The sequence below is a fragment of the Lissotriton helveticus genome, chromosome 11, assembly GCF_964261635.1.
Source record: "Lissotriton helveticus chromosome 11, aLisHel1.1, whole genome shotgun sequence".
Taxonomy (NCBI): domain Eukaryota; kingdom Metazoa; phylum Chordata; class Amphibia; order Caudata; family Salamandridae; genus Lissotriton; species Lissotriton helveticus.
In genome coordinates, this window is record NC_136072.1 from 530,175,843 (window position 1) to 530,193,292 (window position 17,450).

Here is a 17,450-nt window from a genome sequence, read left to right on the forward strand (position 1 = left end):
CCTTGATACGCTCATGATAATTAGGCCCATAAAGAACACATAGTGTAGGTGTTAATCAGACTCCCAGATATTTAATACTACTCTTTGCCCACTGTAATAGGGCTGTGGTTTCGAGAGCATACTTAACTGCCTAACTCAGATGGATTCCCAACATCTCAGGCTTAGATTAAGCCGGAAAACTGACACCTTTCTGAATTGTTGCAGAATTTGCATTGCCATTGGTATGGAGCCTATGGAGTCTGATGACAATTTCATCTGCGAACAAGCCTCCTTGCTACAAACTGTGTCCACCTTAGCTCGCCACCACAGCCTCAAGTGAGAACTGGTGTATGAGGCAGTGGGGCCTTTCTCAGCAGCCATGTTATTGAAGTATGGTGTATGACTGCCTCAAATGTGTGCTACAGATTATAAATACAGTGGTAGATAAACTGGGAATCAAATTCTCCATGAAGAGTGGCAGGATGCAGATGAGTTCAGCTTGTCCTTTTTGTGTTTTCCCTTTGACTTGCACCAACCCACAGACTTGAAACTCGAAGAGGACCCATAGCAGGAAAGGTCTTGAGATTGAGAACAGGGCCGTGCCCTGGACTTCGTGAAGGATTTGGGCAGGTTCCACTTCCAACGTTAAGTGACGTACAGCTTCGCTTCAACATCCCGGATCGCCTTGAGGTTTATGAGGGCCAACTCCTAGCACAACATGGAATCATGCCCCAAACCCAAACACCAGAGGCATACCTCATGTGAGTTTGTCACAGCTGTTTGTTTTGACATTCCATACAATATTTAAACCATGTAGTATTTGGAGGAGACATACCATGCAGTGGTGGTCCACTGGTGGACTTACATGGCGCAAAGTGGTAGTGTCACATCTGTGGCATAACAAAGTCAATGCGGAGCCTCATGACACTACAGTGGCATGCTGAAGAAATGGCTGTTTAAAGTTTCTGGATCTAGTCTGGCACCTGGGGATAGTCTAAAGGTGAGCAATCTGCAATTAGAAGTATTCATCAGAAGACATTCTTCTCATTATCTTGAAATCTAGGTCATTGCTTCCTATCTTGAGTTCACTGATTGATGACTTCTTCTCGTTTTCACGTTATAGGATCAACTTTGGCAAGAGTGAGGTGCTTGTCCCCTCCAACACTTTGATTTCCAAACTCTTCTTCACATAGGTAGAATGGGAAACACGTCTCCAGTGGTAAACATAACTAGAATACACCGAAGAGGATTGGGCATCTTTACTAGGCTCACAAAACATGAAAATGAGGGAAGCATGGCATAAAAAGTACATATTCGTAAATACTGCTAAATTGGCATTGGACCACATTCAGTCTGCATTGGACAAAACATTCCTCTCACAATCCCTACCCGTTCCTCACCCACCCGTCAAGTCTACTTCTTCTCCCGACCTTTAGCCTCCCACCCCCTCTACTCATATTTATAGATCCGATATGATCATTTTAATACAATGGGTGACTAAAATGCCGCATACAACTACACATACAGGATTCAATAGCCATAAGTTAATTCATGTGTTCGAGTGAAAACACACAAGGGAACATAGAAGACTACCTCTCTATCTTTCTTACATTATGCCAAAAATACACCACATATCATGACCTCATGGAGAGCTGTTAATTCTCTCGCAAACTGTTTTTCCAAATACCATGTGCACTGAATTTGACCTTGGCCAAGATTTAACAATAGCTACTGTTGATATATTTGCTGACTGGGATGGTATTATTTGATATTGTACTGTATGACAGATCTATTATCATACAATGGAAATAATGAATTGTTTATAAAAAGGAGACTCCAAAAAAGCAATTTAATAAAGAGTTGTACATAGAGATGGGTAGGGAAACTATAGGGATCAAAACATGGAGCTCTCACTGACGTTTCCTGTTAAGACTAATAGCAGCTCGTGTACTACCTCTAACTACAGTCACATTTGAATTACTATCAGTCATTTGTTATACAAAGGACCACTGTAATTATGTGGTAATGAAACACTAAATTACATTGCATGGTTATGGAAGAAAATGGCAAAGGTAAAGTAAATAAGGCTGCAAGAATAGCAAGACGCAATCTATTATGGACTTAAATGCACTGGCACACAAGGTGGTATTACCATCTAGCTAATTTGATAATTTAGCACAATCTGGTATAGATGGGATCCCCAGCACTACAGAGAATGCATAATTTTCCTAAGAAGCTATGCACAACCGACAACTCATATTCAAAATGCGATTCTCCAGAAACTGATAATTTTATCTTGCATTAGCACACAGGAAAGCCATTTTATTAACATTGCCTTTAAGTGTCAGGTCCAAAGAACAATACTGTGCGCTAAATATTTAATAATCTCACTAGGAAGCAATTTAAAAATAAAGCCATCGGATCTTAAAAACAGACATCATCAGGAGGAGCTACGCTAGCAACCAAGATGGCCGCATAAGCTCCCGGCTCCGCCGACCTCCGCCAGTTGCTCATAAATCCTGCTGATTATCCTGATTTCTCACCGGACTCCCGTGCAGCTGAGGTGTTCCTGACTTTAAAGGTGCAATCCCGGAATTTCTAGCTGCTTTAATCACGAAGATACGCCGTGTCCCATTCTCGGCCTAACCCAGAGTTGAAGCTGGGGCCTCGATTTCTCACCCAGCCGGGTTGGAGTTGAATAACACCGGCCGCGGGACGTGGGTAGCGTCCGGTCTCCCGAATTGGAGTATTTCTTGTCAGTTTTGGATTGTGGACTGGTGGAAGTTTTATCTCGCAGCTGCGGCGGCGTGATGCATCGGTTGCTGTGGTCGGGGATCCGCTGCCCGGAGGCCCCGCTGGGCTCCCGGGGTCGATGGACTCGGTTCCTCGCTGGCGGCGACGGTGTTGAGATCGCGCTTTTGAGAGTGCCCACAGTTGTCGCCGGATTTGCCTGTGCCTGGTGCCCCGGAGTAGTCGACCTCCGGGGTTCAGAGACCTGTTCGGTCGCTTCGTGAGGGGCGATGGACCGGATGGAATGTATACTGTCGCTGCATACGGTAATGGCCGCCATTGGGGAGCTCCATTCACAGGCCACCGCCATTATCCAGAGGATGGTCGTAACGGTTGATATCATCTGCTGGAGACCGGACTCCGACCCTTTGTTGGTTTTGGAACAAGCTGTTTTACCCGCGGAGCAAGAAGTGTCTGAGACGGAGGGCCCCGCGCTGGAGCCAGACTTGGTATTTTTTGTCGCCCCCCGAACGACTGCTAGCAAGCCCGGGATTATCGGATGTACATCCTGCCCTATGCCGATGCCGCCCCAGATGGACATGGATGATCTTATATGTCGGAGAGAATTCTCCAGTGACTGTAGGATTGTTACCTCTCCCTTTTTCTCCTGGATGGTTCAAATACGCTCTAGAGACCTATCTTTGGTGGACAGCAAACATCGCTTGACTCTTAGACTTTGTGTACTATTATCCTGGCTTCAATCCTTCCGTACTGACTTTGAACTTTCCCAACACTTTGATACTCTCATTGGAATGGCGGTTCGAGCGGACAGGGCTTGCATGAAGAATCGCAGCGGCCAGGGTTGACTTTGACTGGATGGGTTTGAACTATGACTTCATTTGTTACGGGATTTGTAATCTATAATGGCGCGGGAGTTGGGTGGTTCTTACAAGCTCCCCCCGTCTGATTTTAATTGTTGCATTGTATTATTCTGGATACGTGTAGGGGCGGTTTGCTACTGGTGGGGGGTAAGGGAGACCGGGGGTCTGTTTGATATTTCCTCCTCCACTTTCTCTTTTTCCTTCTTTTAGGTCCAGTCCGGGGCGATAGGCACACTGCCAGTGGGGTTGGGCCGTAGCCATTGCAGGGGTGCAGGGTGGGGGGTTTGGGGAGGGGTTTGTTATTTTGCCTTTGTTTAGTTCTATGGCCTTTTTTTCTTTCCTTTTTTCTTTTACGAGAGATGGGTCGTTTATCCTGTATCGATTTTCTTCTGTATCGGGGTGTTTAATTTGGACTTCATTATCCTGAAATATGGGTGGGTGAGCCCTGCTGGCTGCTACTTCGCTGGATTGTTGATCGTACTTTTCATCCTTAATGTACCTAACTAGGTTGACTTGCATTCTCCTGTGAATTGTATTTCCCGCATTGATTTAGTCGTTCACCTATCGCTATGTTGTATTTGATGTATGACACCCGATATATGTAATTTTCTCTTGTTTTCTTCAATAAAACCCTTAAAAAAAAAAACAAACAGGCATCACCTTGTCTGAGATATTTCTATACTCTGGGTGCCATCTTGGAATATATATCCTGTTTTGAGAGCTGTGCCTGTGAAGCAAACGCTGCAGCCTGAGTGGAGGATTTGTACTCACTATTACTAAGCATGTGCAAGGATTACATTTTGAGATACATCATAAAATTATGAAAGAGATAGTGGACTGTATGGCACGTCAGCAAATCCAAAATTTAAAAGTTGTTTTGGAATCACACAATTTCAGTAGCCTTGGTTACAACTTACCAAAGCACAAAAGCATTATTTATTATTTATGATTACTAAATGGAATTGAATCCTTGGGTCTCTTAAGAAAGGTACTAGTTGGACACCTAATTACTGCTATTTAGTATCTTTGTCTTTCCTGACTTTGACTAAAGAAGATTTTATTGAATGTGTACTATGGCTATCTTGAGTTTTAGGCACTTTGAATTTCCACTACAACACTACATCTTAAAGTACCTCCATGCCTAAATAACATGTTCTTAGGGCATCCTTGCATCTTGTAAATGGCTTAAGGTTGACTACTGAAGCAATTAGTAGGCATCAACACAAACATAGCCTGTCTGGTCAACAGGCAACTACCAGGGCCCCAAACCCTGCACAAATGTTACCCTTATTGCATGAAGGAAGGTCTACCTAGCAGGGTCCTCGTTGCTCAACATAAACCGGGTAATGTATGTTTCTCTTTCTTTGTTTACTGTGTGACGACAGATCTGTGCCAGTGAAAAAGAGCCTTGTTTATGTGTGTGTCTGTGAGGGCACAGGTGATACACTAAGGGTGCTTATCTTTCAAAACAGCAGTCTAAATTACCCCATTTTCCTTGTCTCTGTCCATTTCCTGTTTAACATGTCTAGATCCCCGAATGGACTGTCTATGGGGTAACAACTGGTAGAGCACGGCCTAGAGTTTGGACTCAGCTACACAGGAGTAGCAGTATAATGTCCAGCCATTAGGCATGGCTTGAGGGTTGGGGGATGGAGTTGTAAAATGCATTGAAATGGTTGGGTGCCGGTTAGCTACAGCAAGAAGAAGATCATCTCCTTTTCCACAAAGCGGACACCTGTAATCCTTTCAATAACTCACAGAAGAACAGCAGTTCTTTTTCCATGATATCAATGCAGCAAGTCTGGAGTTTCCTCAAGATCGACTTTGCAGCACAGAGCATCACAGGACCAGAATAGCTAACAAGTGCTGCATACTAGATTAGATCTCTTAGGGCCATATGTAGGAAGCCTAATTGCGCTCGCAAATGCTGAAATTCGCAGTGTGCTATGTAGCACACAAAAACCCACATGCAAAATAAAGAATCGCAAAATTTGCGATTCTTTATTTTGCTATTGCATTTAAGGAATCGCAAATTGCGATTCCTTAAATGCAACGTAGGAAGCACCCAAGTTGTGCCAATTTTGGCTTACGGAATCGCAAAATACCACCAACTTCAGGTTGATGATATTTTGCGATTTCTTTGAAAAATGCACTTTTTGGCATTTTTCAAAGTGCCATGTGGGTCACATGCATGCCCTTAGGGCATGTATGTGAGCCACATGTGCACACATGTTAATTTCAGGGGTGCAAAAGGGTGTCCTGTTGACACCCTTACAACCCTGAAATTGCATTCTCAATTTGCGATTCTCTAATTGAGAATCGCAAATTGAGAATGTCTTCCCTTTCATTCCTATGGGCCTTTTAGCCCATAGGAATAAATGAGAAGGTATTCCTTATTTGCGAATCTCAATATGCGATTCGCAAATAAGGAATAAGTGGGATTCGCAAAAAAAATTGCTAATCCTACATACATTGCGTTTTGCGATTCTCTAATTGCAATTCCCGAAAAATCGCAATTTGAGAATCGCAAAACAAAATTTACCTTAGTCATATGGCCCTTAGTCTGGGCTGAGGGGTGATGAACCCAAGATACAGTACCTCTCCTACAGAACATCCTCAAGCCCCTGACTTTACGTTTGGTGTAACTTTAGACTGGGAAGGTGAAGAAGACCTGACATGGAAAGAGAGAGGAGCAGATATGACACTCCAATTAATGAAGGGAACTAATGAACTCAGACTTTCCTACAGGTTCAACACTCCCCCAGTTCAAATCTTACCTATGGTAAGAGAGTTAATATTGCACATCAAATGTAGCTTCTATTAAGAGTAGTTATCTTTCGACCTTTTTGTTTCACAAATGACAAGGGAAACTGTTTTACTGCAGGAGTGTGGAGGACTACCCCGGGCTGCGAGGCAGAGATGCGGCCATTTGAGGTCCACGGCTGTTTCCACCCGTGAAGCACAATATGTAGCTCGTTTGGGTCCTGTGCTGCACAGACCATGCCAGGGCAAAGCCCGGTCCAAAGGCAGCACCATCCGTGCCCGAAGGAGGCTGGGCTGCGTCCCCCCCCCCCAGTATCCCGGTCTGAGAGTCTGGAGGAGAACTTTTTTGCTGTTAGGGCGGCCGATTATCTTTCACTAGTCTGATGGTACAATGAGATGATGTCAAGCCACGATGGACATCGATTGGGCGTTAGGCAGTGCTCTCCTGTAGCTGTAACCAGTGGCTGGCAGGAGACCCTTTATCCCATCTAATTGTACTTTTGCTTTGTAAATCCAGTTTGTCTGGCTGTCTCGCTTTTCTACCTCATAGTGACTGGATTAAGAGAGAGATCTATTTGCGGGTCTGCCATGTGGAAGCATAAGGCTCTTAGTAAATCAGTTACAATCATGGATGCTTTGTTCAACAGGGCTGCATGTGTCCTTTATAAGGAAATTGAACTGGCTATGCATAGGCTATCGCGCTCCTCCTCATTGATCCTGCCTTCTGAGCTGAGGACATCCTAGTCTACCCATTGATGTGGGTCTGGGACTGATTTCTTTTCCTCTGCCAACAGGTTGCAGATGGGACGGCCCCTCATCTGTACCCATGGACCTGGGTGATTCTTCACTTAGCGGGCCTTGCTCTTAGGATAGCTGTGCGGGAGCAGCTGCCATAGAAGCTTTGGAGAGGGGTTCCAGGGCAGCTGGAAGAGACAGAAAATACAGCCTACTGGGAAATACAAGCGCTCGCAGGCTAACTTTGGTCAACTATTGAGGGCGACATTCCTGAGGCTGTGGGGCAAGTTAATATGGAAGTTGTAATGGTGTCCTTTCAGTTTACGTTAGTTGCAGTCCTGGCCACTAAGTTGGAGCTCACTTGACAGCAACTGAGATGGAACTCTCTAATTTCAGTCACTCATCACTGCATGCAGGAGCCCGCATTTCTACCTCTGCTCCTGCATGTCCATCCTCCACTGCCACATTGCGTCCTAATCAGCCTGCTGTAGAGAGGATGTGTGGGCCAATGGCTGTAGACTCAGAGAAGAATGTTGTGTTGTCGGCCACAGTGGGGGCTAAAATCATAACCAATATAGCCACAGGGGTGGCATGGATGCTGGGGATCCTGCACAGTTTCAAGGCTTAAGGTCATACTCCTGGTTAGGGGTGGTGAGGACCCTTCTAGAAGCCAATCCACAAGACTCCCTTTGCCTAAACCTGTGTCCTTAATTTACCTCCCGTGGACGGGACCTATGTTGTTATATTGGGCAATGTCCCAAAGTTTTTGCCTGATACTCAGGAGAGCTTCTATCAACTGAGGAAAAAAGTTGTGCATTGGTTGGGCATGGACACTGCCTTGGGGGTTTGTATTGGAACTTATATTAACATTATTAGACAGGCAAGCTGGCTGGGAAAAGGAGAGAAAACCCTGGCAGAGGTCTAAGTGGTCATAAATTTCAACAGCCCACACATGCCAGGGATGATTTCAGACAGCTTCAAGGGTGTCTCTTTTAACAGCCCTGTCTCTTCTATCCTGGCACTCCCATTGGGATTTTTCTATAAACCACGGTCTGGTGTTTCTCAACATGACCACTGGCAACATTCGAGATGGCAGGCATATGTGAGGCCTGGTTGGTCTGCGACTCCACCAGGGCTGGCACTTTCTAACAGATTTGCCCCCATGAACAGCTTGGACGCTTGTGATTAACTGCCAGGAGACACTGGGCAGAATACTCAAGTAATCTGTGAGGCCCTGGATTTCCCACTGCAGCAAAATTTGGCTTTGATGGATTGTAATCCCAGGACCATCTGTAAATGTATTCGTTGAAATGTTGCCGGTATCTCTAGGAAACTTGATGATCTAAAATGGCTGGCCTTAACAGAGGGTTTGAAATAATATGTCTCCAAGAGACTTGAGAAATTGTGAATTGTAATTTTTTACAGGTATGTAAAACACTCTTCTTACCGGTGTTAGAATCCAGGACTAGCTGAGTAAAGGGGCAGTTGATAATTTTTGTTTCACTGGCAATGAAAGGGAGGTTTGAGGTGTTACCCATTGGAGCCACCAGCTTGCAGGCTTTACTATTCTCTGCTGGCCCAAATAAGCTGATAATGTTTAATTTTTAGAATGCCAAATCCCTACAGCATGAAAAATGCAATGTTCACGTATTGGGCTCTTTTGTAAAACAGTTGATGGGTTCAAAAACAGCTTTGGCATATTTTATAATGGCAGGAGATTTTAACATCCACCTGTGTGGGGACCCAAGGGAAACAGGGGTTTAAAATTCTGCTTGCCATCTTGTGTCCCACTTAGAACATAGCCAACAGGGTACTACTTTAAATACATTATTGAACAAGTTGAACCTAGCTTTTACAATGGATAAGAAGTCTAGGATTAGAAGGGATGTTAACCCCACCTTCATAGAAAGAGGTTGTGAGTCGTTAATGGATTTCATCTTTGTTTCAGCACCTCTCCTGTTGCATATCAATGAATTTTGGATTCCGATGAACCCTTTCAGTAACCATAATCTAGTGTAAGTCTCTATCTGTTGATCTGCCCTGATTAAAAGCCCGAGGGACGGTGTCCAAGGGGTTCACCATGGCTACAAGTCAGGGGAGGGGACTTAAGTGGTCCCAGATAATACCTGAGGAGTTTTGCAAGTCTTTGTACTCTAATTGTGAAAGGGACTTAGCCTGTATTTCCACCACAAATAGTGCATGTGACATTATGAGGTCCTTCTTTGAGATTTCTAAAACAGTGTCAGGCCTTTTGGAGGCACCCATGCCCCGAAGGTGCATGCATTTTCCAAGATGGTTTTATTCTGGCTGTTTTAAAGCGCTAGGGGAGTTTAAGTGTGCTTCAAGTGATAAGCCCAGGGATCTAACCCTGGTTAAGAGGTGTCATTATATGTGTAAAAGGGAACAGGCTAGGCACAATAATGACTTAAAGGAGGAGGCTTGGGCAGACCTAATTGAGGCAAATAACTTGAAATGTAGCTCGAAATCCTGGAGTATTATTAATGGACCTTTACTTTTTCAGTGCATGAGGAATTAAGTGTATGCCTTAATCCAGACATCATGGCCTTTCGACCCCATGGCAGGTCTGGTATTAGATTAAGCATGAAGATTCTGCAAGATTGTTTGTCCCAGGAACATGCACTTTATGTCCCTTGGCTCAAGCCTATTTGGGACTCTTTTCAGAATCTAGGCAGGGGTGACCTATTCAGCTCACCTGAAGGGATCCTTAAGGCTGATTATGCTTGGGTTAAAGAATATTTGCTTCAGGCAAAGGTTTATGGACAGAGAAGGAACAGTATTAGCAAAGCCCTGTGTCCGAAGTCATATTATGTTGAAGACAGTATCATGTACAGAACCTTACTTCTTTCTGTAAAGAATAGGTATGATTGATTCCTGTTAACTAGGTTTTGATTGGTCTATTGCTCTTTTTATTAGCTTATCCACGTAGAAAGAAGAGGGGGCACAAATTTACATCCTGCAGCTGTGACAATAGGTCTCCACAGGATACCCTGCACTTTACGATGCTCTGCAATTTGTATGCGATGATCCAGAAGGCGTATCTCGTTCCTATTTTGAAAATGGCAACTTTTTCCTAAGTTAGGCCAGCTCCTAGGTATTTACAGATGTTCTCAGGAAAAACTATGCCACCGCCCCACACCCCTATGTGGGCACTCTCCAAAGCCTCCTTCATATCACCATATCTAAAATTTTGATTCAATCCGTGCCCACTTAGTCAAGGAAGGCTCTTGATGAAGCCACCTGTAAAAACAGGTACTTTTTCTCTTGGTAGTCACACCTCAACCTCATCACATATCTCACTGACGTGGTATGTCCACTGATTGTTAGTTCATTTCAGATGGCCATCAAAGCCTTTTTTCCTGGCCAATGTCTAGGGCTTAAATCAAGGTGTAATAGCAGTCTAGATTCTCCCCACTTCACCACCTTCCTTTTAAATTCTGCCCTCAAAATGAGGTCTCTAAGCTCCACTCTTGATTACCACCATGCCAGTACTTGCTGTGACTTCTTTAGGTGAATTTAACTTCTGAAGAAGTGTAAAGATTTTCCCTACACCTTCTTGCCTCATGCGCTGATTCAGTCTCAATAGGTCGGCAAGCAAGTGAGCAATTTTCAAGAGCCTCATTGTGCAGTATTGTTACATGGGTGCGGCTGTGCAGGTTATTCGGAATTTCTATCCCCTCTTCCAAGGTTGTTAGCACATTCACAGCATTGTGCTTGAAGGACTTAATGGTCTTAAGATTCACATCTACCACTGCTGCATGTTCCTGCTAGGTCTGCAGTCTCCTTTAATTGCTCTCAGTTCTTTGTTCCAGTGGAAGCACCCTTCTGGATGTACTTTCCAGCTATATTTCCACATTCTAAAGTGTGTTTTTGATGGACCCTATATCATGTTTTAGATCAGAATGCAGAGTGTTTACGTACGCCAAAGAGTCCTCTCCGCTAGTGAAAGAGCAGCCTCCTCAAAGAACTGAGTGGACAACTCACCCATGCCCAGTTTAGAAGAGCCTGCTCACGATGCAAAGAAGTCTACATTCCCTTAGTGCCTCCTGACATATATGGCAAGGTTCACAAAAATTGGCCTCGCTAGGCAGGGTAACAAACTAGATTCGGCAGAGCTAGGCATTACTTTTGTCAAGTATTGGAACTGCTTGAATTAATAGGAGCCTTCAAATATGTGGCCCAAAAACGGGACGTCTTCCGAGCGGAGGGCCCCCATACATTGAATTGGACCCTTTCTGTGGCTTCTAATGTTACAGAGCTTGAGCACCAACTGATGAATAATCTCTACACCTGTTTGCTTCTAATATCTGTGAGTCACCTACCAAAGCATACACCTTACTGCAGCTTTGGTATGCAGCACTAATCCAGGTCTCTTACCCTGCCACTTCTCTTTCCTGATCAAGAGACAAGGATGCCTTCCATGCAGCTTCCTTGTTCTCACTTATGGATCTGTTCAAAGGAAGGCCACAGTTGCCCTAGCATTTTATGTCTCAGCAGGCTTAGCAGAGTATGCACATCAAGTCTTCAGTAAGACCACAACTACCCCACAATTGCAGCGTTTATAATCTCCAGGAGCACCACACCTTCCAGTTGTCAAGTGCTAGCTTCTGTGGCATAGCAATTCTTCAGGGGAGCTAGGCCAGTCTGAAGACAACAATGCAGTTGGTAAAGCCAAATAATGGGGCCACTGTGCATGCACTCTGGCCCCACACCCTCTATTTCCCGTTTAAATTGTCTTTATTGTAAGAATGAACAAGGAATTTTCAGTTAATGCTTAGCAAATTGAAATTGGTGCCAAAGATTCTTTGTTTTAAATGCAGTCTTCTATGCTTCTGAATTTAAATAACCATTGTCTACTGACCTAATTTTCCCAATACTACGTCAAACACCATGGGACCCTAAAAAGTCAAGTTTGCCTTTCTGGTCATGCCTAGTGTCATTGAACGCATGTCGGTGGCTTGATTCACAGAGCTATTCTCTGCCGCAAATGTACATTTAAAGCTGAAAATTGCTCCATTTACATTTATTGTGTATTGACAAAAGAATACGTAGCAAGTACAAATGCATTTACTACTATGGATTTGTATACCACAACTGCATACAACTACACAGTGGCAAGAGGCGAGGAGCACTTGTGAATAATCAGATCACTCACATTTTTTAATTTTTGGTCCTGTGGGATCAACTACCATTTATCCATACATTTTGAACCTTTATTTCTCAAAAACTACTGCACAGATTTACACTAGATCACAAAAAGCACACTTCCTGTGTAAAGATCTAGCTTCCTGACAAATTTGTATAATTCTTTTCAGCTTTTTTTGTCTGTTTTCCCGACTAATTTATCCTGAGCAGAATGCATGCGAAAAAAAGTGTTTTATGGATCCACCCCATAACAGATCACTCTGAAGCTTTTGAGGAAGGAACGGAGGAGAATAAACCTTTTTTGAAAAGCTTTGTCAAGATTCATCAAACGGTGTCGAAGTTGTTAGCAAAAACAAAAAAGACTCTTACTATGGTAAATGGCTAATGTATAACTACACAGTTACAACCACTACTATGTAATATTTGAACAAAGATCTGGATATGGATACACATAACATGCTCTATCTGATACTCAGGGAAGAACATCCAGGCGGCGCCAGTAGCCTGTAAACAAGTAATGGCACACAAGTTCTGTGTCCTCAAACATCAAATTAATCACTTAAATTAAGGCTGAAGACATGACCTGGTGATTGGTAATGCGTGGCTGGAACCTGGTGCCTTGATGTAGAGGGAGAGTGATGTCCGGAGGCAGATGGACTTCTTTTTATTGAGGAAAAGTCATCCTGTTTGAGTAAAAAAAGAAAACTTAAGCCACTGTTGTAAAAAGTCACCGTCTCCTTTTCTTAAGGCCTCTCTGTGCAAACCACTCGTACTTAAAGGATTGTACAGGAAATTATAAAGAAGCTTAATGGTACTGAATCCCAAACAAATTGTGCAAGCTATGTGTTTCCATCTGAGCACACAAACAAAGCACTCATTGCCTCATCACATATTTTTTATGACATAACTTGTATATTTTACAAGAGCCTGCATTCTCTGTTATTTTTGAATGTTTTTGTATTGTACGTGGTTTATTCTAGTTTCACTGGAAAGGAAGGAAAGATGCTCAGATGTAATCTTTAAAATGTAGAAATATCTTTTTTACAATAGAATTCAATAAGTACCCATAAAGAGACATGCACATACAAACACTGATGAGTGCCTTTACAGAAGACTAACATCTTAAAGAGCTCATGTACTCAGTAGAGAAACCCTACTGATGTGTTAGGTTGTCCAAAGTCATAGAAGTATATAATCAGTTCCTAAAAGACTATGTTGATGAAGTTTCTAACATTAAATCAGGTTGAGCTATGATTCAATTAAGGAGATAAGCGAGATCAATAGTTGGTTTACCAATGATTTAGAATAGTGGAAGAGAGAACTAAGGAAGGGGAAGTGGAGTGAATTCAGATTCGAGGAAGATGTGTTAGGCCTAAGGTTGACTAAAACTTGTATGAAAAAGATATCCAAGATAGAAAAAAGACAGAAAATACAGCTCACTCTGAAAAATCTAAAAATGACTTGATAGAACTACTTTACAGATTTAAATCTACAACAATCCAATACATCTCAAAGGAATGGAGTAATTCCATAACATTTTTTCTTTCAAAAACAACCTGCTGATATCAGAAGTAAGAGTGGATGAAGACTGTCATGCTGTGCATCCCTCTCAGAAAAATGGCAAATACTTTCTTTAAAAGAAGTTTCTGAGGAACATCATTAAGATTGTTAACAAACTTAACACCAAAGAAAGTCTAGGAAACCCCTGCACAGTGAAGCTGTCCAAATGGGAATTGAAGTGTTTGCCCCTACTTTAGTGCAAATGATGAATAAATAGTCCTAACTGGGGAGTTAAGTGAAGAACTAAAACAAACCTTGGTGTTTTCCACTAGTAAAGAAGCCCACTTCCTACAAAGAGGACCAGAAAAACTGTCAGCTAAAACACCCATCATAACTTGCACTACTTGCCATGTTGTTGTCTTGATAGCTCTTTTCATTGTGTCTGTACTGTTGGCAAACTGGTGCTTTGAGAATGGCGAGTGGCAGGAATGTTGTGAGCATTCATAACCATAACTGGCATATTTAAGTGGTCTAAAAAATTTCTAGCAACAACCATAACTCACCTTTTGACTGTTCTTTTTCCAGTGAATTTCATTGCTTTTTTTTACGAGGTTCTTAATTTACAACCTGGGTCTGGACCAGAAACTGTACTCAAACACAACAGCCAAACAGCCACAGTTGTGCACTGCCTTTGGCAGACTGCGGCCTGGCCATGAGCTCCACCCACTGTGGACAGGCAACCACCGGTGCACACAGCCTGTGCCCAATTGCAGCAGGAACTGCACAGTTGTGGTTGGGAGCAGGATCTGCACCATACCGCATGCCTTCAAAGCAAAGCTGGACAGTCATTTTAGTGTTTGTGTGTGCTTTTTTTTTACAATGCATGAAATTCATGAGTCAGATGTGACACACAAATCAAACACAAAATTGTGGTCAAATGCAGCAGTTAAAATGGCTGCTGGGGAGCTCTTGAGTCATCTGACTAGCAAGTTGTGCGGCTCTTTTAGGCACTTTTTCTTCAGGAGTGATTTGTATTTTCCATGGCTATGGGTACCCCTGACCGCTGCTCTGCGGTAAGTCACCTTTGGGTTTTGCACACCATGGCTTTGAGAAAAAAGATTCACAGCACAATAATTGTTAGTTGGAGAAAACTTGTGAGTTTTAAGATTGCAGAAAAAAATGTCATCACTAATCCAGCCAATAACATTTTCTAAAAAATTCAAAAAGGCAGAGATACTTCAAAATGCTAAGCCTTTAAATCCTGCTCTGAAAGTCAGAATTTATGAGTCGGTGAAGGGGTATATGAGTGGCTGTATGCGTTTGTGAGTGGGTGTGTAAGTAGCTGTGTGGGTGTGTGAGTGGGTTTGTGAGTGGCTATATGGGTCTGTGAATGGGTGTGTTAGTGGGTATACGGGTCTGTGACTGGGTATGTGAATGGCCTTATGGGTTTGTAAGTGGGTGTGTGAGTGGCTTTGTGGGTGTGTGAGTGGCTGTATGAGTCTGTGAGTGGATGTGTGAGTGGTTATGTGGGTGTATGAGAGGGCATGTTGGTGGCTGTATTGGTCTGGGAGAGGGTGTGGGAGTGGTTTTGTGAGTGTGTGAGTGGATGTGTGAATGACTGTAAGAGTGTGTGGATGGGTGGTGACTGTGGGTCTATGACTGGATGTGACAGCGGGAGAATGGGTGTGTGAGTGAGTGTCTAGGTATCTGTGTGGGTGTGTCAGTAGCCGTAGCTATGTCAGTGACTGGGCAATAACAGAACCTCACCTGCCCCTTTATCCAACAAGCGTCTACAGATTTGCACAAAATACCTACCCAACTGGGGTAGTTTCTACTGGGTTAATTACTAAGTGCTACCTTATTGGGTAAATGGCCAGTGCACATTCTACACTATATCTGCATAATGGACCACAAGGCAATGTCTCCAGTGATCTTGTGTGTGTTTCAGCAATGTGATTGTTCCTCATGCATCTTTATCCAGAAATCTGTGATAACATGAATCAATCAATTGAGAAGCCAACAAGACTACAAAGAGGCAAATCTCCACAAAACAAGTGTACTTCCTCTTATCTGTATGAAGTAAGTGCTTCTTTGTTTGGTGAAGTTGTTGTCATATTCCTTTGCATCAAGAACACATCACCAAATTCGGCGGGAAACACACTAGGGTTCTCTTAGTAAGCTGTTCATTAAAGTGGGAAAAGGAGGGTAGACCATTGCATACTACTAAGAACACAGGGCGGGGCTAAACGGGCGATCCATGCAGATGATTTTGGGCATTTGCATAGTCAGGGTAATTAAAACAGGGAACAAAGGATTCTGCTCTCAAGACAAGAAAGAAACAACTTATCACAGCCACCACAGATCAGATTGCACTCCAATAGATCCACTATGCATTCACCTCCATTAAGAGTTTCAGATTGTTTTTCAACCTGGAATACAAGAGGAAACACACTTCCTTTGCCTTTGCCAAGCCCAAGAAGTTAGACCATTTATGCTTTACAGAAGTGGAACTTCAACAGGGGCACCTGCTAAGTTTATATTTGGAAGTGTTTCCCATTGTGGTTTAATTTCTGTGAAATGAGCATTAGGGTCATAATGGAACCTCAGTTTTTACAAGAGGTGTCCATGGTTTTGCCAAAAAAGTCTACCCTATTGGAGTACTTTCTATTGGTTATTTATTAAGTGCTGCCTCATTGGGTAAATGTCTAGTGCATATTCTACACTACAGCTGCATAAAGGACCACAAGGTAATGTCTCTAGTGACCTAGGGCCAGATGTAGGTAATTCTATTTTATCGATTCATAAATACCGAATTTTACCGATTGGTATTTATGAATCTGTAAAATAGAAGGAGGGAGATGTAGGTAAAATCTTTATTTGATTTACCGAATCGGTAAAAATCGGTATTCACCGAATCGGTAAATACCGATTCGGTATTGCCCATTGATTCCTATGGGCCTTGAAGCCCATATGAATCAATGGGCAATACCGAATCGGTATTTACCGAGTCGGTAAATACCGATTTCAGTAAGGGTGCAGGGGGTGTCACTTTGACACCCTCTAGCACCCTAAATACAGGCAAGTCTAACATGTGGCACACATACATGCCCTAAGGGCATGTCTGTGTGTCACATTGCACAGGTGTGCATGCACAGATGTGCATGCACACCTGTATTCGGTATTTTACCACCCAATAGGATAGGGTGGTAAAATACCGACTCTTACGGGCCTGTGGCACTTTCTGAAGTGCCACCTACATCTCATTTACAGAATCGGTAAATTTACAGATTTGGTATTTTACCGATTCTGTATATTTACCGAATCGGTAAATTTACCGATTCTGTAAATGACATGCCCCCTACATGCCAAATCCTAAATACCGACCGGTATTTTGGCTCCTACATCTGGCCCCTAGTATGCATGTCATTTTGGCAGCATAATTGTTTCTCGAGTGTTTTATTCCACAAATCTGTGGTAACATGAATCCTCATTAAGTGAAGATGACGAGACTACAAAAAGGTGAATCGCCACCAAACATGGGTCTTCTCTTACCTACATGAAGTAAGTGCTTCTTAGTTTAGTGGAGATGTCCTTGTATTCCTCTGCATCAGGAACGCATTGCCAAAATGTGCGGGAAATGCACTCAGAGACCTACAATTAATGGGGAAGGGAAGGCATGTGCCCCCTCCCCAGGCCAAT

General features: G+C 43.1%; 1 protein-coding gene across 3 annotated transcripts in view; it reads right to left on the reverse strand.

The window, feature by feature from the left end:
• LOC144790632 (uncharacterized) overlaps positions 1–17,450 on the reverse strand; it is a 490,677-nt gene that overhangs the window by 237,491 nt on the left and 235,736 nt on the right. For all 3 annotated transcript variants that reach the window (XM_078665360.1, XM_078665361.1, XM_078665362.1), the window contains exon 9: positions 12,835–12,934. In XM_078665360.1, coding sequence (XP_078521486.1) covers positions 12,835–12,934 — 100 coding nt within the window. The remainder of the gene's footprint in view (positions 1–12,834; positions 12,935–17,450) is intronic.